General features: G+C 37.8%; 1 protein-coding gene across 4 annotated transcripts in view; it reads right to left on the reverse strand.

Moving 5' to 3' along the window:
• STK38L (serine/threonine kinase 38 like) overlaps positions 1-24,779 on the reverse strand; it is a 75,693-nt gene continuing 50,914 nt past the window's right edge. The window contains exons 2-14 of one of the 4 annotated variants that reach the window (XM_014454069.2): positions 23,759-23,808; positions 22,027-22,078; positions 18,968-19,090; positions 18,668-18,751; positions 15,913-16,036; positions 13,763-13,917; positions 13,368-13,470; positions 13,124-13,185; positions 8,347-8,464; positions 7,785-7,908; positions 4,732-4,827; positions 3,777-3,868; positions 3,328-3,671 (exon numbers count right to left, since the gene is read on the reverse strand). In XM_014454069.2, the coding sequence (XP_014309555.1) occupies positions 3,544-3,671; positions 3,777-3,868; positions 4,732-4,827; positions 7,785-7,908; positions 8,347-8,464; positions 13,124-13,185; positions 13,368-13,470; positions 13,763-13,917; positions 15,913-16,036; positions 18,668-18,751; positions 18,968-19,090; positions 22,027-22,056 (1,239 nt within the window). In that variant the 5' untranslated portion in view covers positions 22,057-22,078; positions 23,759-23,808 and the 3' untranslated portion in view covers positions 3,328-3,543. Of the gene's footprint in view, positions 3,672-3,776; positions 3,869-4,731; positions 4,828-7,784; positions 7,909-8,346; positions 8,465-13,123; positions 13,186-13,367; positions 13,471-13,762; positions 13,918-15,912; positions 16,037-18,667; positions 18,752-18,967; positions 19,091-22,026; positions 22,079-23,758; positions 23,809-24,779 lie in introns of all 4 variants that reach the window. The other 3 variants (XM_006086778.3, XM_006086776.3, XM_006086777.3) reach the window with 3 other exon arrangements.

The following is a 24,779-nucleotide window of genomic DNA, read 5'->3' on the forward strand; positions in this document are numbered from 1 at the left end:
TATTATAAACATAGTTTTTATTCTTTTCTTACCTTCATTGAAAAAGGCCTCATGCCACCAAAACATTTTTTGAAACTCAGTAACTGAATGAATACAGAACTCAAGGGCCTGATGATTATTTTTCTAAACAACTGCTGAATAATTTATATTGCTTTTTAAAAAATAACTAAGATCTATTTTTACTTCATTTCTTTTTAAAGTAGCAATATCCCCTCACATTTTTTCATAAAAATCTAAAATATCTCTAGTAGTCCCAAGTGTCTTATATTTACATTTGTTCTAAGTGTTTGTTTCATTAAATTTCTCAGAAATAAGTGCACTTCTAAAGAGAAAATAAAATTTAAAGACAAGAGGAAATCATCACAGTTGTAGCAAAACAGTTATTTTGAATGCTCTGAATCTTAGCAATTCAAAGAGAAAATGTGTTTACTAGCCAGGGACCTCTCTACTGATTAAAATTTCAATTCATTCATTTGTAGATCATCAAAAGAAGAACAGCTGTATCTCCTACCAGTACAGACTGATTGATTGGTTGTTTAAGGGTTTTCTACAATGAAACACCAAAAATAAATGTACTTAAAATATTTTAAAATTTACAAATTTACACAGAGATATACAGGCGTTTACAAAACAGAAAAAGTATGCTTTTATAGATAAAAATGAAACACAATCTTAAGCCTTAGCAACCAAAGAAAGTTTTGAATATTCCACATTTGTTATTTTCCATTCAACTAATAGCTTATTAAATCAGCTATATATTTAATTCAGAAAAGGTTGATTTATAAGAAATTCCTTATATTCAGATAGGACTATGCTTCAATACACTTAAAGATTTAAAGCTATGTTAGTTAGAAAAGCATAAAAGAAAAATAACATAACTTGCTTTAATACAAAGGTTTTTTTTAATAAAAAAGTTGGTCTACATTAAATCAGGAAATCAATAAATCTGAATTATACAAGCTTTCTATATACTTAGAAAAACCAAAAACACAGTTTATAATAAAACTCTTTAATTCAAAATAGAGTCTAATTTAAAGAAAATATCATTATGCCCAGTTGAGTAGATAGGGTTTTGTCATTTAAATTAAATCGTTCACCTGAAATATGGGAAATGTACAATAGAGAAAATTCAGTCTCAAAGATACTTCACAAATTATCTAGCTAACTTGCATCATGAATCAAATTCTTGTTTCCAAAGGGCAGACACAGTCTTTAATTGCTTTAAGATAGGCACTTAAGAAATGCTTTTGACGAGGAGGAAACCCCAAAGATTGTGAATCACTCTGTTGACTCCAGGGAAAAATGAGAAACTAAACAAAGTGAACTCCCAGAACTGCCTTTCACTGCTAGGAAATCACAACTGTTTCCAAGTTCTGCCTGTTAACAAGAATGAAGAAGAAGGAAACTAAAATGCTCTATTCTTAGTCAATTAAGAAGTAAACTTAGCTAATTCAGCTCCTTTATCTCACTCTCTGTCAACTTGAATTAGTGTATTTTTCTGTACTAGAATAGTTACCATATTAGAACTAGAGAATGTTGCAATTTCCTCATATACTACCCATTCACTACTACACCAGCTAAACAGTCGTTTAACAAGGAAGGAGGAGGTGAGTGGGAGTGAGGAAAATTTCATAAATGTGAGCAGAAGTTAAAGGTGGTTATAATAAGAAAAACTGAGTTGGTACAACTGAGATAACCCCAGAATTTTAATAGTTCTCTCTCCTACTCAGCCACATGACTCAAATAAGAAAATAGATATGAACTATTAGAGGAACCCATAACAAGTATCAAACAAATACTAGAATGAAACAATTTAAGGAAGGAAGGGAAGGAGGAAGGAGGGAAGAAAAAGGGAGACAATTTTGGGGGGGGGGCAGTGGGGGACAATTCCTAGTATGGCCTTTTTGAAACATCGTGGAACTACCTAGCAGCAATATTTATAAAAACATTTGTAGATTTGCATAATAATCCTATGCAATTCTTCCCAATTAAGAAGAATATTCCTAAAAATAAATCATCATTTTAGATTTTGATCACATATCATTTGTAATGGTTATAATTGTTATATCTTTAAAAAATCATATAAATAGTTAAGAGGAACATTAGGCCATTCTTTAATAAAGACTTATTCTTAAATACTTAAGAAATCAAAACCACAGAGGGTCGTTTTAGAATTAAAATGTTGAGCTAGAAAGATAACTTAATTCTTAGGGAAATACCCAAAGAATGTGATGCTGACACTGTCTCCCTTATCCTCTAATCACAACCCCTCTGGCCTGCATTTACCTCCTTAATTCCATTTATAGTATCCACAGTGATGTAGCTAAACATGAACACTATTGCCCTTCAATAAGCTGATTTCTATCATGTCTGAATACAGCATTCACACAGGAAAGTAAAATTCTACTTAGTTGTGAACATGCACTCTGTTCAGGATCTTTGGTACATCTGGAGTATAAGAAAATAATGGCACAATAATACAAGTACTATCAAAGGAAATTTTTTCATTAAAAAAAATAAATGTTAACCAGCCATGATATGTAACAACTTCCTGAAAACCAACGTAAATAACTCTTTGTACTCTACAAGTCCATTTACATGATCAGAAGTTTGACATTTAAAAAAATAGTTTAATAAAAATACACTAGTTCTACAAGCAGCCTTCTTGGTCATTTCTTATATTCAACTCACTATAATCAAATTAAAATAATGCCATGTCCTCTTGTTAAAAAAGAAGTCCTCTTGTCACAGTAAAAGCAACTTTACATTTTATATAATATAGTACATCTCCCCTGTGAGTACACAGACTACATATATAAAGGTCATCAGTATTTCTGAATGCAAAGCAAATATATTAGTGGAGCGCTTGAGTGAAGGTGTTAAACTTCCTCCGTGTTATAAACTTGCCACTCCTTACTATGGAGTTTGTGTCATAATATGATGATAAATTCTATTTTTTAAATAACCAGTGTATTTCCTTTTTAAAATTTCTTAAAAGCATTATAGAAATTGTCTTCATATGTATTCTATAGATATCCAAACCAATACGGCAAGTGTTCTAACATCAACTACTAGTATGCAAGATGGCTTTTATTGATTATCTAGACCCATAAGATTTGCAGTAAAACAGCAATACTGCAGTGTTACCTACAGGTTAGCCTATGTTGCTTTAAATGATATGTGTTTCTCCTGAATCGATTAAAGGTGTTACAATATGAAGCCACAATGCACACAGGCAGAATGGACCTTAATACGCATGTAGGCAATGCAGTTAGAAAGGGATGTACGTTTCTTTTATTCCAGTACCTTCGTATAATAAAGTTAACAAAAATAATAAAATATTTTTAAAAACCCAAAAATGCCAGCTGGCACTGCCAACCAATTCCTATAGTAGTCTCAGAAATTCTAATCCTGTAGAATTTCCTCTTGTAGTCATAAGCACCACCGTCTTCAGGAGAATTTCCATGTATTGTTACCTACGCCGAGCAAGCCTGTGATGCAGCTACCTGAGTTCTTTTGGTTGGGGGCGAGTGTGATCTTCATTCATAATTTCCCAGCTTTCATGTAGGTGGGGATAGAGCCACGCTGAGTCAACCCTTCAAACCTTTTATATGTATAATTGAGGAAAACCCAGTCTTTGGATTTGTAGTCTGGTTCTGTGGTGTTTGGCACTAGAAAGATAGAAAGATTAACCAAGATCAAAATAACTTCATTAGGGAAAATGTCATCATTTCATAGATTTTTAATAGTGTTAGTTGTGTTGTAGATTGTCTTACCTGGTTGTAAAATATCAGATTCGGGAAAATCATCAAAATTTGAAGTATCATCAATGCTTTTGATTCCTATAGGGATTGCTGCTGGCCTTTCCCTACAAAAAGGTATTGAGTAACCATGATAAATTTTCTTGAACTCTTAATTTTCCAAAAAATAATTCTACTTGAGAATTCTCCATGCTGTTCTATAGATATTAGAGGAGCCCAGGAAAGTTACACAGAAGCTGTCCTACAAGATGAAAAGGAGCTGGCTTGGCAGGAACAAGAGCAGGGAGGAGGAGAGCATTTCAGTCAGAATGAATAGCAAATGACAGAGCTGTGAGGTAGGAAGAGTGGGAAAGAGCACACAAGATGCAACCTGTAGCGATGAGATAAGAGCCATACTCCACAGTCCTGAAATGCAGTTTAAAATCCTTAAATTTATTCTAAGTGCAAAGGGAAGGAAGAAAATGTCATGATCAGATTTGTTTTTAAACTGTTGCTATATGGAGAACTACTGAAGGTAGTTTGGCCATAAACTGAGTAAAAGCTAATGCTCACAATTAACAACTATAAGCAAATTCTTATCGGTCACATTATTTAACTTCTCCCATAATGTTTTAAAAGGGACTGTATCTTATACATTAATAAAGGAGACAAAATATGGTATATTAACAAGAGGATAAAAATGAAAGATTATAGAGTGAAATGTAAATACATCTTGGTTGTGCTAAAAGCCTTCATCATATAACTCTGGATACAAAATCCAAACAGGTGTACAATATATGATTTTTCCTCTACAACGTACATCAGTTAAAACCAGCCATTTAGCTATAATCACTACAGTCTCACTCATTTATATAATCCGGAAAACATTATAACAGTGTTACTTATTGTACTTAATCTAGCAAAATCAGACAAATTAATCACCAAATCATTTTTTACTCTGACCTTTCCCATTCAAAGACTATGAACATACCTGATGTGCCCCCAGTCTACACCTTCAAAAAAAGGATGACCTTTTATTTCTTCTACTCCACTATTTCCAATTCTATTTTCAGAATCAATACAAAATCTAGAAAGTAAACAGAGAAATTACCATATGCAAATTACATCTAAAGTACTCTATTTGCATTACTTCAAACATTTCACTTTATTGCTTATTGATGTTATCTCTTTATTGTGGGAAATGTGGAAGAAAATATAAATCATCTGTAATTGCATCATTCAGAGATAACTACTATAAACAGGTCAAAGCCATTTCTGTCTAGTCTTTTACTGTAATTTAAAAAACATTATGTTGATCCAATAGTTACTATTTTAGGACTTTTCCACTTAACATATTGAGAAAATTCCCCAAAATCATTAAAAAATTTTCTATAACTTCATTTTCATTTGTATATGCAAATATAATTTATTTAGCCAGTCCACCACTGTTGAACATTTAGATGTTTTTCAATTTTTCATTACTAACAGTATCAAAATAAACATATTATACCTAAATCTTCACACACATCTGATTATCTGCATAAGCAAAATTCCTAGAAGTAGAATTGCTGGGTCAAAGGTCATATACAGTATAAAGACTTTTCATAATATGCTGCCAATGGCTGTTCCCATAGGTTGTCCCAATTTATATTCCTTCCAGCCATTCACAACAGAATCAAAACACTTCATTTTAATTGTGAAACAGAATGGAATCCTTTGCTTAGATAAGATTTCATATAAAGACTTTTGTGATAGGAACTGCTCCTAACAATTTATTTTTCCTTTCCTCTTTAATGCTTTAAACACACACACACACACACACACACACACACACACACACAACAGAGGAGAACCAAGATGGCGGCATAAGGTATAAACCTGTATGTGCTGCCCCCCACAACAACATTAAAACTACAACTAAAAGACAAAACAGCTATCATCCAGAACCACGGGAAAGCTGGCCGAGTGGAAGTTCTACAAATAGAAGGAAAGAAAAAAGCGCAGAGACTGGGTAGGAGGTGCAGAGGCGCCAAGAACAGAGGTACGGAGACGCGTGCGAGGCGGGCTGTAACTGGGTGTGCAGTTTTTTTCAATCGGAAGGGGATACAAGCTCCCGAATGCAGTGAATTCGTTTACGGAGAGACTCTGGGGTCCCAGACTCCTACGGGGAGAAATTGGACTGTCTTGCAGCGGGTCGGGAAGCAAGGGTAGCTTTCTTGCAGAGCTGCGCGCAGGGATCATTGTTACTGTGGGGGCGCGGGACTCAGGGACTCAGGGACGCAGAGACGCGGAGACACGAGTAGTCGCGGAGATGGCTGACGACAGTCATTGCTGTTTGCTCCTCCCTGGTGATTCTGAGACCCCGCCCCACTCAGTTTACATCCCCACCCAAACTGTGCCCAGCAGGGCAAAGGAACCCCCTGCCCTTTTGCAGCCTAACCTAACAAACTGCAGCTGGGTCAGAGAGCTCCAAAACTTCCAAACCCCAAACAAAGAGGAGAAATCTGCTGATATTGCTGTAACTCCTGCTGGGTGGACTCACACAGTGGTTGACTTGGAGATCCAGGAGCCAGGGTACCCCTGGTCAGATACCAGATTTCAGCTCCTCACATCCATAAGGGACACACTCAAGAGGCAGATTCAGTGAGCACCAAAGCCCCACTGAAGCAAGTCCTACCCCATAAGGGTGTCTCCAGCACAGCAGTTCTTCCACTATAGACACAGCGGGTCCTCGCAGTCAGCCAAAATGCAGAGACAAAGAAACATGTCACAAACGAAAGAAATGGAGGAAAGCAAACTACTGGACATAGAGTTCAAAACCACAGTTATAAGGTCACTCAAGAATCTTCTACAAACCTCCGAGGAACTTAGTGAGACCTTCAAAAATCTTAATGAGAATGCCAAAAAAATGGAAAAGGACCAGTCAGAAATTAAGCATACACTGACTGAAATTAAGAATATACAGAGATCCAACAGCAGACAAGAGGATCCCAAGAATCAAGTCAAAGATTTGAAATACGAGAAAGCAAAAAACACCCATCCAGAAAAGCAAAAAGAAAGAAGAATCCAAAAATATGAAGATAGTGTAAGGAGCCTCTGGGACAATTTCAAATGTACCAACATCTGAATTATGGGGGTGCCAGAAGAAGAGAGACAGCAAGATACTGAAAGCCTATTAGAAGAAATCATGACAGAAAACTTCCCCTACCTGATGAAAGAAATAGACTTACAAGTCCAGGAAGCGAAGAGAACCCCAAATAAAAGGAATCCAAAGAGGACCACACCAAGATACATCATAATTAAAATGCCAAGGGCTAAAGACAAAGAGAGAATCTTAAAAGCAGCAAGAGAAAAACAGTTAGTTACCTACAAGGGAGTACCCATACGACTGTCAGCTGATTTCTCAACAGAAACCATGCAGGCCAGAAGGGAGTGGCAAGAAATATGCAAAGTGATGAACAGACAAGAAAAAGCTAAAGGAGTTCATCACCACCAAACCAGGATTATATGAAATGCTGAAGGATATTCTTTAGGAAGAGTTAGAAGAAGAAAAAGGTAAAGATAAAAATTATGAACAACAAAGTGACAACAAATAAATATCTATCAACAAGTGAATCTAAAAAGTAAGTCAGAATAAACTGGTGAATATAATAGAAGCAGGGGCATAGAAAGGGAGTGGACTGACAATTCTCAGGGGGAAGGGGATGTGAGGGATGTGGGAAGAGATTGAACAAAAATCGTACACCTATGGATGAGGACAGTGGCGGGGGGTAAGGGCATGGGGTGGGGTGGGAACCTGGTGGAGGGGAACTACGGGGGGGGGGGAAAGAGGAACATCTGTAATAATCTGAACAATAAAGATGTATTTAAAAAAAAAACAAAAAAACAAACACACAACAACACCTTTTCTTTATTGATCTCCTTGATTATATATATCAGTGGTAGTCCTTTCCCTCCCACAAAAGTGAAATGGCCAATTTAGTCTTTTGGGTACCTGTGAAGTTTTAAGATACGACAACCTCCTCTAGGAATTTAATCACTAACCTAAGAATTAAATCCTTGGCTTTCTCAGATATAGGCACCTCTGGAGGAAATACCAGAGTTTCTTTCCAGTTCATCACTTTTCTATATGTTTCTTGAGGTGTTTCAGAGCAGAAAGGTGGATATCCTATGTATCAGAGAAAAAAAGTTTTATCAGTTCTTATGATCAAATATGCTAAACCTATTACATAAGTGTCACAAGAACCAAAGTAGCTCCAAGTGCTCTACTTAACAATAAAAAAATGCCACCAGTCATCAATTTATAATTAAATTCCTAATGAAGTCAATAAAATAAAGGATTTAAAGCATCCTTCTCCCCCTTTTTCCCGAAAGACCATGCAGATACAATTTTGATAAATGGAAGTTCCATTAAATACCCACTTCCTGAAACCAGATCCCTAGAGAGCTCATTGCTATCTATCACTGTGTATTTAACAATGGGGGGCGAGTGTCAGAAATTGGTTTAAGAGTTTTGATATGTTAGCCCATGGTATCTGCATATGTTCAATCAGTAGCACTCAAGGAAATTTATATGGTATGTATATAAATAAATGATAAGACATACCTATTAGCATTTCATACATAATCACTCCCAAAGACCACCAGTCACACAATTTGTTGTAACCAGTCTGCATGAATACCTCTGGCGCAATGTAATCTGGCGTCCCAACTGTGGAATATGCCTGCAAAGGAACAGCTTGTCATACCAACATTCTTAATATATTTTTTGAAACATATGAATATGGCTCACTACTGTAAAAAGCAATGTATACAGAAGTTACTTTTTCATTTTTAATACTTGTTTTGCATGTTTATCATGCATAAGGCTTAAGTGATAGGTACTGAGTCAAATAATGTTATTTAAGACATGATTTTTGCCCCGTAAGAAGCATAATTGAGTTATATATATTTAGCCCTAAATCCATTTCAAAAAAAAAAAAAAAAAGGTTGAGCCAGTAGTCCTGGCTCTCCCACTCATAAGTAATGTGTCTTAGGCAGGTTCATCACCTTCTCTGAGCCTCAGCCTCTGCTTACATAAAACTGAAGTAATAATATCTGCCTGTACCATTGATATGAGGATGAAAACAAGAGAAGGAATGTGCTTTGTAAACTACTACAGCCTACTATCCTATCTAATAAAAGACAAAACGGTAATTGACCGTACCTTCGCTACGCTTCCCATTGGCTAATCAGGGCAATATGCAAATTAACCACCAACAAAAATGGCGGCTAATTTGCATACTGCAGGCAGGGCGGGACAGCGCCAACCGCCAGCGCGCCGCCATCCAGGGCAGGCCGGCCGCCGGGAAGGCACACCTGCCCCAGAAGCCCCAGCAGCCCCAGCAGCCAGCCGTGCCCTGCCACCGCGAGACCCGAGATCCCGAGATCGGCGGGTCCCGTGGCAACAGGGTGGCAGGGGCACACCTGTTCCGGGGGTCTGCGAGCCCTTCTGCCTCTGGGCCCTGCTGCTTCCAGCTTCCTCTCTCCAGAATTCACGGCCAAAACCTGGGGGCGCAGTGGCAAGTGGGGACTGTTAAGGATCTCGCATGACTCCAATCCACCCAGAAAGCCACAGCCTCAGGACGGGAGAGCTGGGACGGGGGCATATTCAGCGCACTGATTCACGTCCCACCCCAAGCCCTGGTGCAGACAGGACACCGAGGCCCAGCAGACAAGACCTGCCCAGGTCACACTGTCAGCCATGGGGCCCAGGTGAGCCAAGCCCCGCGCTCCGGGCTCGTGGGTCAGGCTCGGGCCCGAGGAGGCAGGGCCGGTGTCCCAGATCCCGGATCCCAGATCCCCAGGCGGAAGATGCGGGAGGGCCAGAGAGGTCACTGACTCCCCAGGCAGAGCTGCCGCACCAGCCCCGAAGCTGGCCAATGAGAAGCCAGGGTGGAGGGGAGGGCACTTCCGGTTGGGGAAAGGGAAGGGACTGTGGGCCAAAGTGGCGGTGAGTACCTGCTGGAGGCTGGAGCTTCTGCACCGTAGGAGGGGTCCCTGACCCCTGGGTTTGGGAGACGTGGACATTAGGGGGGACTGGACCCAGGGCCTTGGGTGATAGGGGTGCCCCGGAGTCCCTGGGATGTCTGGCAGCTGGAGTCTGGGGCGCCTATTGGATGATAAGACACTTAACTGTCTAGGGGGGTGCAAAAGGGCTGGGGGGGGGATCTTCAGTAGGTCTGTTGGTGGCTCTAGGTCCCCCAGGGTGACAAGCCTGGCTGTGACCTTCCCCAGAGCTCCCCTGTCCAGACCATGGACGCCGAGGTGTCTCTGCTGCTGCAGTGCCCCCCGGGTGGGCTGCCCGAGGATCAAGTTCGGGCTGAGCTGAGCCCGGCCTACGACCGTCGGCGGATCCCGAAGCGGCAGGGCATGCCCGCCCCAGAAGCCCCCATCAGCCGGCAGGGTGAATCAAAAACAAAACCCACTTTAAATATAAAGACACATATAGATTAAAAGTAAATGAATTAAGCTGCAGCCTGTTTTGCTCAGTGGATAGAGCATTAGCCCGTGGACTGAAGGGTCCCAAGTTCGATTCCAGTCAAGGGCATGTACCTCAGTTGCTGGCTTGATCCCCAGTCCCTATCAAAGCATGTGCAGGAGGCAACCAATCAATGTGTCTCTCCCTTTCCCTTTACTCTCTCTAAAATTCAATGGAAAAATATCCTTGGGTGAAGAATAACAAAAACAAAGTAAATGGATTAAGTAGCATTAAAGAGATTATAAAAAAATATATTCCAAATTTTGTTAGTTGTATAATGGTTATGTTTAAATTATTAACACCTAAGAAATTGGGTGAAGGGTACATATAATATGCTGTAGTATTTTATAGTTTTTTTTTACATGTATAAGATTATTTCAAATTAAAATATTAAAAAATTAAAAATTAATAAAATATTAATTGAAATGTATCTGCATTACATGAAAAATCTCCTAATTGCTTCTAGCATAATTTATTAAATTGTGCTAAAATTTACAAGGGTTCAATTAAAAAATATCTTAATTCTAAATGATATAATAGAAAATATATAATAGCGCAGTTATAAGCACTTATCTGAAAATAAAAATTTAAAAAAGTGAATTTAAAGAAGGGATTAGCCAAAGAAAATATATGCACAACCCATGGACACAGACAACAGTATGGTGATGGCCAGAGAGAAGTGGGGGGCAAGAGCTGGGTAGAGGGGGCAAATAGGGACATCCTATATAATAATAATAAAAGGCTAATATGCACATTGACTGAATGGCAGAATGACCGGTTGCTATGATGCGCACTGGTCACTAGGGGGCAGACGCTCAATGCAGGAGCTGCCCCCTGGTGGTCAGTGCATTTCCACATGGGGAGTGCCACTCAGCCAGAAGCTGGCTCATGGCTGGCCAGCGCAGTGGTGGTGGCAGGAGCCTCTCCCACCTCCGTGGCAGCACTAAGAATGTCCAACTAACGGTTTAGACCGAATCCCTTGGGGACCTAAGCCTTTAGTTGGACATCCCCCGAGGGCTCCCTGGCTGCCAGAAGGATGTCTGACTGCAAGCTTAGGCCTGATCTCCGGGGAGTGGGCCTAAGTCGGCAGGTCGACATCCCCCAAGGGGTCCTGGACTATGAATGGGCACAGGCTGGGCTGAGGGGACTCCCCCTCCCCCAGTGCACAAATTTTTGTGCACCGGGCCTCTAGTATATATATAATCATCAGGTATTTTCATTATAAACCTAATTCCAGGCCACTGCTCATCCATTAGGAAGCAATGCAATTTTTCATTCTTAATTCATATAAAGTCTTACCAAAACTGTATTTAAAGAGCTAGTTCTCAACTAAGGGTAGTACTCTAGGGACCATTTGAAAATGTGTGACAGCAGATTTTGTCATCTCAGTGACCTGGGGGAGGACATGATTGGCATTTAGTGGGCAGGGGATACAGGTCCTGAAGGATTTCCTGTCCAGAATACATAAAGTCCCCTCTATTTCTCCCTTGGGAAACACTATACAAGTTATGATGATGGCCAGAAGAATAGTAAAACATGCACATAAGTAATCTTCTGTAAATATTCTGTAAATAGGGGGTTATAGAATCCCCACCATATTTTTAAGCAATGTTCATTTTTCCCTTTTAAAGTAGGAGATACTGCAAAACTTTTCTCCATTATAAAATCTGATCTAAAAGTGACACACTTAAAAGTAGAAGAAAGTTTTTCTTGTTAATGCATAGCTCAATAAATTTTTTAAACTTTTAAAAACACTGAAATGTTTTACAAGCCCAGGAAGCTTGCAATTACTTGGGGGTAATGAGAGAATGAGCTCAATAATGCCAAGGTCATTTTATTTGGTTCGAGAGGGTATTAGACTATTATCTTTCAGTCTATTTACCTTCTTGAGGAAATTAATTTCATTTTCATCATTTTATTGAATTTAACATATTTACAGTGTCCATATGTGCTAGGCATTATACAAGAAGTTAGGAAAACAAAGTCAAAAGGCACATTCTTAACCTGGAGAATGTTCAAAGACCTAGTTTACAGGATAAAGAAAAAGAAGAAAAGGGGCAAAAGATTCTTATATTTGCTAAGTAATAGAGGAGAAATAGTGTAGGGTTAAAAACAGACAGTGTTGCCCAGCCAGTGAGCCTCAGGGGTTGAGCATCAACCCATACACCAAAAGGGTGCTGGTTTGATTCCCAGTCAAGGCACATGCCCAAGGTTTCGAACTCAATTCCCAGTAGGGGGCATGCAGGAGGCAGCCAATCAATGATTCTCATCACTAATATTTCTATCTCTCTGCCTCTCCCTTTTTCTCTCTAAAAATCAATAAAAAATATATTTAAAAATAGTGTTATTTTATTGTACATTAAAGGAGTAATTTATCTGTAGTAAAGTCTGCTTTCTAACTTTATTCATTGTAAGACTGTTAACACCCTAAGTTTCCTGTTTATTTTGTCAATAAAAAAGTTCTTAGAAATACACAACCATCTTACATGTGCTGATTGCTATTTGTTTTATCAGGACAGGTATGGAAAATGGAAAAATGGAAATCACCAGGCAGTCACTAAATTACACTTACTACAGTGAGTTTTATATAAAGTGCTAATCACTAGTAAACAGACAATTATTTAATTATAGATATGCTTTATAAGCTACTCAAAAGTTAAATCATAAAGTAAAAATCAGCAGTTCACTTTACAGGCAAGGAAACACTATAGAGAAACTAAGAAAATTGTGTGATCCCAGAACAAGCATTATCATTGCTATAAAGTAAGTATAATCATTGTGAAAGATACAAAATAAGCAAAAAAATCAAAGGAGATTTTAGAACCAGGGCACCAAACTGTTCTTAAAAACATGGCTAACTCACCAGTTGTCTCCTATTCTTCTTCCATGTTTCTGCTTTCCTCTTTGAGTTCATGTTTTGAAATGCTATTTTCAACAAGACAGAATTGTTATCATGAGAAAACTCTCACCCCAGAACAAATACACACATACACATTTGAAATGCACTGGTTTAAGGAGTAAGGAGAGGGAGAGAGAGACCCTTTAGTTCTCAACAGTACTGAATTAAATCAGCTATATCACTTTAACAGAGAACACATCAAACTTACAGAAGTCACTTGGTGGGTTGTGTGTAAGGTTTCTGTAGAATTCAGTTCTGTGAGCTTTCTTTAATCCTGTGCATAAGCCAAAATCAGATAATTTTACATGACCCTAAAAAAGGGAAAAAAAAAAACTAGTAAAATCAGTGGATTATATTAACTTTGAAACAAAAGCTTTATTGTAAACTTTTTAAAATTCAACTAGTATAAAAATTCTTAGCTTAGAATCCATACAAATGAAATGTAATAGTATAAATGTTTGATGATAATGACTACATCATTCTATAAAATAATGTAGGTTAGCAATAACATAAATTGCAGTTGTCCATTTCCAATCACAAAATTAGCTCTATTACTCCATAAAATAACTAGCAACCAAATAATTCACCAGTTTATTCACATACCTTGGCATCTAACAAAAGGTTGTCTGGCTTAATATCCCGATGGATAAAACCCAACTGGTGGATCGCATCTATTGCTAGAACAGTTTCTGAAATATAGAACTGTGTTTCCTCTTCTGTCAAGGTATCTTTCTTCATTAGCAATGTCATCATGTCCCCTATAAAGGAAAGTATCATGTATTGAAAGGCCTCAAAAGGGAAATACCTTGTAAATGCTTTCTTTGTATCTACACAATGTATGCCTGATTTTTGAATTTTATGATCCACCCAGTATACCTCCAACCATCTCCAGGGCCAAATAAAGTGTCACTGCATAGGCAAAAGTTTTATGACATTTAATGGGTTTAAGATAGAAAGTACATGAAATCAAATCAAAGCAGAGCTAATAATGAAGTAATATCCACCACTCAACATCCAGAATAAGTTGCTGAGAAAAACATACCAAACTGGAAAATGAATCAATAAGCACACCTGGAAATGGGATATACTAGTATTCTTTCAAATTCAAGTTTCAAAAACACTCAGAGCTCTTTGGGCTAGCAAAAATAGGACATCATTCCACTGAAAGACTTACCTTCAGACATTCTTTTTTTGTTTGTTTGTTAATCCTCATCCGAGGATATTTTTCCATTGATTTTTAGGGAGAGTGGGAGAGGGAAAAACAGAGAGAAACATCGATGTGAGAGAAACACATCGATTGGTTGCCTCCTGCATGTGCCCCAACCAGGGCCCGGGCCAGGGAGAAGCCTGCAACCAAGGTACGTGCCCTTGAGCAGAATCAAACCCAGGACCCTTTGGTCCTCAGGCCGATGCTCTATCCACTGAGCCAAACCAGCTAGGGCCAGACATTATTTTATTTTCAAGGGATTTTTTTCATTAAAGGGAGGCAAAGAACAAACACTGGTGAACTTACCATTCAAAATTGACAAAGTATATTTTCATGATGCTTCAGATTAAAAAAATAATAATAAAGTAGAAGTATTCTTTGTTCTCCATTCCCATTCTATTCCTCTTTCCCATTTTGCTGAGTAACCATTATCATGCATTTAGTTTGATGTGTATCCTTCTAGCTTCTTTTTAAAATGTTTTCATATACTTATATATTAATCTATAGACTTACAGTCTTTTGTAGGTTTTTAAAAAATTACACAAATAGTATCAATTGTACATATAATTGCACAGCTTGCTTTATTACGCCACCGTTTCTGAGATATTACCACTTGGGTTGCGGGAAACGAGTTAAGTCGGCTCGCGTGAATTGCGCGTACTCCGCGGGAGCCGTCTTAAACTCGGTTCATATAGATTTGCGGTGGAGTGCGGGGAAACGTGTAAACTCGGGCCGATTGTAACTGCGTATTACCAAATATTTCATTTCAATCGAACCCATACTTCAAAAGATATAGGCATTTTAACGCGCCATCTTATATTTTGGCGGGAAATTCACCCGACACCGGAGTGTTACTATTGAAAAAGATATAGCTCCTGACTTTTAACTACTGTAAAATATCTCATCTCATAATTATGCCACATTTTATTTGTCCAGCCTTCTATGGCTGGACATTTATCTTGCATTCAGGTTTTCACTATTATGACAATGCTACAATGAGCATCCTTTTACAGGTCTCTTGTACATGGGCGTGGGGGAGAATCTCCAGGGAATACAGCTGGTTGTGGAATTGTGGAGTTGTAGGACACCTGCATTTTCCACTTTACTGCTATGTATGAATTGCTCTCCCAGTAGGATTACAGATTAATTTACATATATGAGGCCAGTTCCCCACAGCCTCATCTGTCTTAACGTTTTTACTAATCAGATGAGTGTGAAATGGTATCTCATTCTTGTTTTAATTTGCATTTCCCTGAATACTGGTGAAGTTGAACATTTTCCTATATTTTTATAGACAGCCAGAGTTCTTCAGTGCGCTATCATTTGCCCATTGGGTTGTTTTTCTTTAGTGATTTGTTTTTCTTTCTTCAAAAGAATCTGATTTGTCAAAATTACCATTATTATGGGAGGAGCTATTGGAAAACCATGACTGATTATATAAAACTCAGAGCTAGGAATACCAAAGTAAACCTAATCAATAAAATTGTAATTACATATAGTGATTTGCTTGTGTTCAGCCTGTCATTGCTGTTACGTTTGCTTTTACCTCCAGGGAGAAATTCCATGATTAGATAAAGGTTCCTCTTATCTTGAAAACTGTAAAACATCTTCACCACCCAGGCACCATCTGCTTCTACCAAAATATCTCTTTCTGCTCGAATATGAGCCACCTAGATGAATGTATTTTGAAAAAATAATTGTAACATATTACACATTTTCAAGCTTACCTCTTACAATTATCCATCCAGTTCCTAAGAAGTCATGAAGGAAAGCTGGAGTTTTAGAAAAAATTTAAAACATATAGGCATGTTCATATTCTCGTTAAACACGGAGAACTTCAGGAAATAGTTTATTTTAGCTTATATCTTTAGGCCTAAAAAGGTCGGATCCACAGGTATATTAGGGGAAGTTGAGGCCTCTAAGGTAGAAAAATGACTAGTCTCAAACCTTCCTGACCAGATTCTCCTCCTAGGCAAAGATTCTGGCTTTGTCTTATAAATTTAGAGCCCTAGTCTGACTTTTAAATGTTAAAAGAAGTAAGCGATGCTCTATCAATCGGTTTGACAAAGTCAGGGTCCTTAGCAAACTATTTTTTAACTGTTAGTAGTCAAAGGACTTGACTTGGTTTTTAACCATTTGGTTTGCTTTTTTTAAGCAGAAACGTTTATAATAACTTTATATTCTTTTGTTATAACATACAACCTCTATAACATCTATAAACATAATCTATAGCAAATTAATGTAATTTTGTGGAGTTTTGCTACTGATTTTTGTCAGATACACAATTACTAGGGATCCATTTTATAAGCTGGAATATTTTATAAACTGAGTAATTTGTGGAGTTCATGTAATCAATTTTCAGATGTTTTTGCATTATTTCTTGAAAGACTACCAATAAGGTTTGATTTTATACTTTTGCTATTTTCATTGTGCACCACTATGAATTCTGGCCCAAAGCACAAGAGAACAAATATTTTATAAACCTTTTCATGATAATAAAATATGACCTGCTTAAAATATCATATTTCAGATTACTGTATTATTATCTAGTATGCTAAATGCTCTGAGATCAAAGCACAAGAATAAAAATTGAAAAATTAAGAAATTTTTTTTTTTGGCATTAGAGAACTTTATAATCTCTCTAGATCTGTTTCAAAATTCTTACCTATTGTCTTTTACAAAGCATTCTAAGATGGTAAAGAAAAAGCCTTGCCTAGCCGGTGTGGCTCATTGGTTGAGCATTGACCTATGAACCAGGAGGTCACGGTTCAATTCCCAGTCAGGGCACATGCCCGGGTTGTGGGCTCAATCCCCAGTATGGGGTGTGCAGAAGGCAGCCTATCAGTGATTTTCTCTCATCATTGATGTTCTAGCTCTCTCTCCCTCTTCCTTCTTCTCTTAAATCAATAAAAATATATTTTATAAAACTAATTTCTTCATAGGACTTATCAATCATGACTGTTTGGAAAAGCGGTCTGCCTATTTTCCCCACTACTATAAAAGAACAAGGATCAGGTGTGTCCTGTTAACCACTGTATTCCCAGAACCTAGAACAGGGGTCCTCAAACTACAGCCCGTGGGCCACATGCAAATACAAATATTGTATTTGTTCCCGTTTTGTTTTTTTACTTCAAAATGAGATATGTGCAGTGTGCATAGGAATTTGTTCATAGTTTTTTTTAAACTATAGTCCGGCCCTCCAACGGTCTGAGGGACAGAGAACTGGCCCCCTGTTTAAAAAGTTTGAGGACCCCTGACCTAGAACATGCGAATACTTGTTGGATGAATGAAATAAAGTGGAAGAATGCAGTAAAAATTCAAGTGGGCCATATTTAAATAAAAATTAATATTATATTGCTATAATAACAAAGTAAGCTTCAGGTGGGCACTAAAAGACTGAAGTAAAGCATTAGGTACAGAGAGGTGCCATCTCCCCTTGTACCGCCACTGTAGAGGTCTTCACTAGCATATGTAGCATATGAGTGTCCACCCAGACTGGAAACACAGGTGAATAGATAAAATAATACTAGTAATGTTTTCAGATTTATGGCTACCACCGAAACCACATTAAGTCATAAAAAACAGGAAGACAGCCCCGAAGTATGAAATTGGAGTGGTTATAGATTTTGTAAATACATAAAATAAGCAAATTCTAAGGAGACTGTTCTTGCTTTTGTGATATGTGACAGGGATTGAGGGTACTGAGAACTATCCTTTATTTTCACTGAAGTCAGAAAAGGGTATTTTGTTATGGACTGAATGTTTTTCCTCAAATTCCCATGATAATGCCCAAACCCCTAGGATAACTGGATTTGAAGAAAGGGCCTCTAAGGAGGTAATTAAGGTTAAGTGAGGTCATTGGGGGTGGAGGGGTGATGGGAGGGGATTGGTATCTATATTAAGAAGAGACACCAGATAGCTCACACTCAGTGTGCACACACCGAGGAGAGGCTATGTGGGGCCTTAATGGGATGGCAGCTGCCTGCAAGCCAGGAAGAGAGCCCTCACCAGAAACCAAAGCCTGCCAGAAACTTGATTTTAGACTTCCACCCTCCAGAACTGTAAGAAAATAAATTTCTTTTAAGTCACCAAGTCTAAGATATTTTGTTATGGCAGCCTGAACAGACTAATACATATTTAGATTATAAATTCAGAAGAAATTTTAACTATAAGAATTGAGAAGCGATGGCACAGGCTATCAAAAATTACTAGATTATATAGTAAGATACATAGATTTCTTTTTAAAAATTCCAATATCAGCCAGTGGATGTTTCTTTGGTTGCATGTATTAAAGAACATACCTGCTCTTTTTCAAGCATATCAGCTTTTCTCAATATCTTCATTGCATAGATATGGCCTGTATCTTTCTTCTGGACCAGCCGCACCTAGAATGTGAAAATTGACCACATCATAGATGTTAAACAGTCACTACTATTTATTTAGGAGTAAATAGTAGATTCCTTTAAAGAAAACAGTGTTGCAATTTGCCATTCATGGTATTTTAGGAATTCTATTCAAATTAAATTATTTTAATACATATCTATTTTAAATCTATTTTAAGATATATATTCAATATCAGTGTATTTTAAAAAGAACCACACCTCTCCAAATGCTCCTCTTCCTATAACTTTCAGAGACTCAAAGTCATCCAAGCCAAGTCTGGTCCTTTTGAGCCGTAAAAACTCTGTTTCCTTGCGAGCATGCTGTGATCGGCGTAACTTTTTCTATTAAAAAAAAAAAAAGACAGTTTAAAAGAAGACTTTAAAATCAGATTGTTTCAAAGGAAACCTACAGTATTAAAAGACAAGATATATAAAAATGGGGGTGAAACCCTGGCCAGTGTGGCTAAGGGATTAGAGTGTTGGCCTGTACATCGAAGGGTCTTGGGTTCGATTACTGTCAAGGGCACATATCTGGGTTACAGGTTCGATCCCAAGCCCCAATCAGGGAACGTACGGGAGGCAACCAATTGATATGTCTTTCTCACATCGATGTTTCTCTCTCTCCCTTCCACTCTCTAAAAAAAAAAACAAAAAACAACTCAATGGAAAAAATATCCTCGGGTGAGGATTACCAACAACAAAAAAAAGTGAGGTGAAGTATCTATATATATAAAAGCCTAAGCGACCAGTCAACTGTTCAACCAGTCGACCAATAGATGGGTCACTATGACATGCACTGACCACCAGGGGGCAGACGCTCAATGCAGGAGTTGCCCCCTTGTGGTTAGTGTGCTCCCACAGCAGGAGCACCACACAGCTGACCAATAGATGCCAGACGCCCGGCTCATGCCTGGCGAACGCAGCTGCAGCGGCGCGCCTGAAGTGGAGCAGCAGCGAGCCTACCAAGCTGCGGCCAGATGAGCAGGAGCAGCGCAGTGCCCAGCCCAGGTTTGGGCTCCTCCCCTGCCGCCTGCCGCTTCACACACTACTACATCCCTCCGGGCTGTTGGACTGCCGGTTTTGGCGGATCCCTGCAGGCCACACAGAGGGACCCACAGGTGCACGAATAAAAAAAATCTAAAGAAAACTTTAAAAAACTTTTTTTTAACGACTGAAAAATCTTTATTCTTGAAGTATACCCCATTAAATATTTCATCTTAACTATATCATGATATTCTTTCATCTATATGCTAACTTAATTAAAAAATAAAAGTTAAACTTTAGGCAATGCTAATAGTATTCTGATATTGATTTTGACTCTGTCAAGAAATCGACTTTGCTTCAATTCCTTAAATCCCAAGGTTGCTCTGTCACAACCACTGAGACTTATGACACCAAAACAACAAAGCAAGAGTGTTTCCATAGAGATGTGCTTACGGCAGAATTTATTCTTGGAAAGATTTTAATAAACTGCTTGAGACTTGGCACACAAATTCCTGAAAAAATGAAACTGCAACAAAGATAATTACATGAAGAATTCATTAAAATATTCAACTCAGGAATTTCACAATTCATTCTCCAGCAGTCACAAAAATAACGAGCATTAATATGAAACATTATGAAATATTTGAAGGTTACATTTGGAATGGGCATTTGTTTCATTGTTCTATATTTCGTTTTCCCCCTCACCAAACAAAATTCTGTTTTTGACAAAGCTCCTATGGGAAATGAAAATAATCAATGAAAAAATTAAACCCCTGTTCATCTTCAACTGAACCCTATCAAGCATTCAGTGGTTCAGTTCTGAGGCGGAGACAAGTCAAAATGACCACAACAGCTCAGAAACATCACTCTGACATGCAGCTCAAGGTATAACTACTAAATAGTCCTTCCCTACCCCTCCCTTTATGCTTTCAAGAGGGTTAGGTAAACTATATATATATTAATTAGAAATATGTAAATGTATATCATCAATGCAATGGAATTCTGATAATTCTAACAAAGTTAATCTAAGAGGATCAAATTAAGAATTATGTCTTCAACATGGCTAGTATGGCTCTGTGGTTGTGTGTCAACCCATGAACCAAGATGTCACGGGTTTGATTCCCAGGAGTGTGGTGGAGGCAGCCAATCGATGCTCTCTTATCGATGTTTCTATCTCTCTATCCCACTCCTTTCCTCTCTCTTTAAAGAATTATGTCTTCAATGTAAATATCTTTATACAGCTAAGTGAAGTTATACACTCAGGCACATCAGTAGTGAAAACAGTGAAGACTATTTTTTGGATCAAAAATGCCATTTGAATAACAGTTTAAAAAACTGAATTACTAGTAAAACAAAAAGATCAAAAAGCAGTTTTAGATTTGAAGACTAAATAAAAAATGCCACATGGTGGCACTGTAGTACAGTCTTTCAAAGCAGTAAAGACATTCCTCCCCACCCCTTTTAATTACATAAATGAGTAAATATAAGAATTCTGAAAGACATTCTAGATTTCTAACATTATGGGTTATAGAATAAACAGAGTGCAGTTGGATTTAGCTTTAGAAACTTGTGTAATCTGAATGAAAAAAATAACCTTATTACACAGTTTCATAAATTATACTCAAAATTGATAAACAAGAGAGAAGCACCTAAAGAAAATAATGTATATTAATATTTTATATGTTGTGTAATACAGCAAGTTAACAATGTTTATGTGTTGGAGACAGCTATTAGCAGAAAAGGAGAATCCCAAGTGTATGGAATATATAATCTAACAGAAATGGGACATCACCTATAATGTTGTTACATTACTTTAAAAAAAATCTATTCCATGATATTAGTTTTAATTCTTAGAGTCCAGTGTGGCTCAGTGGTTGAGCATCGACCTATGAACTAGGAGGTCAGAGTTCGAGTCCCAGTCAGGGCACATGCCTGGGTTGCAGGCTCCATCCCCAGTAGGGGGACTTGCAGGAGGCAACCGATCAATGATTCTCATCATTGATGTTTTTTTTTCTCTCTCTCCCCCCCTGTTCTTTCCTCTCTGAAATCAATAAAAATAAAATTTTTTTAAAAAAGAAATAGCATATAACATTGTGTAAGTTTTAGGTATAAATGTGATGATTTGATCCATATATATATTGCAAAATGATTACAATAAGGTTAATATATCCATCACCCTCACATAACTACTCTTTTTCTGTAGTTCGAACATTTAAGATCCACTCTCTTAGTAACTGTCAAGCACATAATACAGTATTGTTAACTATAGTCACAGTAATCACAGCTAACATTACCTCTTCATCTGCTAATCCTTCTTCTTCCATAGCCACTTCTAATTTCTTCTGCCTTAACAAAAGAAAAATAATTTACATTTTAAATACATTCCTAACTACTTCCATTTTTAAATGTACATTTATTTATTCAATTTTACCACTTCAATTTGGTATGCTAAAAAAATCTTTCAAGTTGAATTAAAATAATCACTAAGCATAGCTTTCTTTCTCAAAATATAAACCCAATTCAGATTTAGCTTTCTCATACTGGTCAAATAAAATTTACTTCTAAAGTTGTCTAAATGAATTGTTAGCAAAAGTGACTAATGTTCTAAGAAGGAAAACTCTGTTATCTAATGTTCAAACCACCAAAATCATTAACATATATCAATGTTTATATTTGATGTATATAAAGGTAACTATAATGACTAAAAGTACAAATTTTTAAGGTGGCTATCCATTTAAATCCTGATTCTAACACTTATTAGCTAAATGAGCTTGTCCACATCCTTCACTTAAACTCTAAACTTGATTTCCTACTTAATCAAGGAAAGATGTTCAATGCAACTGAGTATATTTTATTCTAATTCTTTATAAATTAGAAAACCATCTATGTATATAAAAAGTAACCCAAAGAACTACAAGAACTTTTCAAGGTACAGTATAGCCAAGTTCAGTTATTATTTTAAAATGGCATCCTTGAAGTTAGTTAAAGCTAACAAGAAGGGGGTGTGGAGAGGATAGAGGAGGGACAGGATAACGAGAGAAACGGTTGTGGCACAAATTTTGTAACTCATCTCCAAGTGAATATTAAGTATTTTATTTCTATTGTATTGGCTTTTCCTAAAGATAAACCCGAGAGAGAGCTCTTTCTAGTTAGTTTTGGAGTATGCTAGAAGACAAACTTCCCAGGCTTTATCCACATGGGTATAGAGGGTGAGGACTGAAACTACCATTCACATTGTTTAGTATTTGTTATTTATAACAGTACTAGAGGCCCAGTGCATGAAAATTCATGCACTCGGGGAGGAGGGGGGTACCTCAGCCCAGCCTGCGCGCTCTTGCAGTCCGGGACCTCTTGGGGGATGTCCACCTGCCGGCTTAGGCCTGCTCCCCAGGGGATCGGACCTAAGCTGGCAGTCAAACATCCCTCTGGCAGCCCGGGAGCTCTCAGGGGATGTCTGACTGATGGCTTAGGCCTGCTCTCCACAGGGAGCAGGCCTAAGCCACAGTTGGACATCCTTAGCGCTGCCGAGGAGGCAGGAGAGGCTCCCGCCACCACTGCTGCGTTTGCAGCCATTAGCCTGGCTTGTGGCTGAGCAGAGCTCCCCCTGTGGGAGCGCACTGACCACCAGGTGGCAGCTCCTGTGTTGAGCGTCTGCCTCCTGGTGGTCAGTGCACGTCATAGCAACCGGTTGTTCCCGGTTGTTCCACAGTTAGGGTCAATTTGCATATTATCCTTTTATTATATAGGATCTCCAAAAGTAAGCTCTTTCCTAATCCATCAAAATCACTTCTTTTTCTTTCTTAAGGAAAATTCCTAGCAAAAATATCTAGAGCCTGTTCATAAATGAGCACCCAAATGGAGATGAGACCTAATAACATATTCTTCACCTACTTCCTCAGCAGTTATAATAGGTACCTTGGTGCTTACCATACTGATTTTTATCTTTTCTTACATATTATTTCCCTAAGCCCAACCTTAGAATGGAACAAACGCCTAACATCGGATTCTGTGCCTGCCATCATGTACCTCTGGGCCTGCAGAGCTGCTTGCTGAATGATTTTGAGTTTTCTCCTCTGCTGAAAGAATCCAAAGAGTGAGAGGACCATTAATCTGGGAGGGATAGCCACATACAAGCAACTCTATTCTTCTCAGACCTCTACTGCACCCTTTCCTTGCCAAGACTAACACTTCATGGAATCATATCTCATTCAGGAGCAAGAGGCACTAATTTTCATTCATTTGCACCATGCCTACCCGGAACACCTATGACTTCTCTTGTACCTTAAAAAAAAAATAGCTTTTCTCCTCAAATATCTGGCATTTTGTTCTTTGCTTGGTACTTTATTTAGCTTATGTATTTATCCAATTAGTTAAACCTTAAAAATTCATCACATGTTTTCTTAAAGTATAAACTATTTTTACTATGTATTTTTATTATTTTAACAATGCAATAATTTTTATTTTATTTTTTTCAATTACAATTTACATTCAATATTATTTTGTATTAGTGTCAAGTGTTCAGCACAATGGATAGACAATCATACTTTACACACTGTTTAATATGACTTCCATCGCACCACCAAGCTGAGACTGTTGTGGTTTGTGTTATTTTAATAACAGCAGATGCTTTTATTCTTACTCTCCTTTGTTTAGAAATAGAGGGGAAAATTGAATTACTTTAAGGTTTCAGCAAGAAATGACAATGAACCTTTAAAATTCTGACAAATAACTCATGCCTGCCTCCTGAGAAAATATAGGTCTTTCTTTCCTTGGTTCTCTTCTACTTTGTTCACTCTCCCTTGATGATGTGAACACTCCCAGAGGCTTCCATTACATTTACAATTAGTGTAACTACTATATTTGGATTTATTTCTAACTTATTCTGTGGTTTCTATTTATGCCTACTATTTGGTATTTCAGGTTTTTGTTTTCTCTGGGCCTTCTTTTGAACTGATTTCCCCCTTCATTCCATTATTTTCCTTCTACAGGTTTGGAAGTTACAAACTTCATTTTTGGTCTTTTAGTGGCTACCCTAGAAATTACATGT

The sequence above is a fragment of the Myotis lucifugus genome, unplaced genomic scaffold (assembly GCF_000147115.1).
Source record: "Myotis lucifugus unplaced genomic scaffold, Myoluc2.0 scaffold_30, whole genome shotgun sequence".
NCBI lineage: Eukaryota > Metazoa > Chordata > Mammalia > Chiroptera > Vespertilionidae > Myotis > Myotis lucifugus.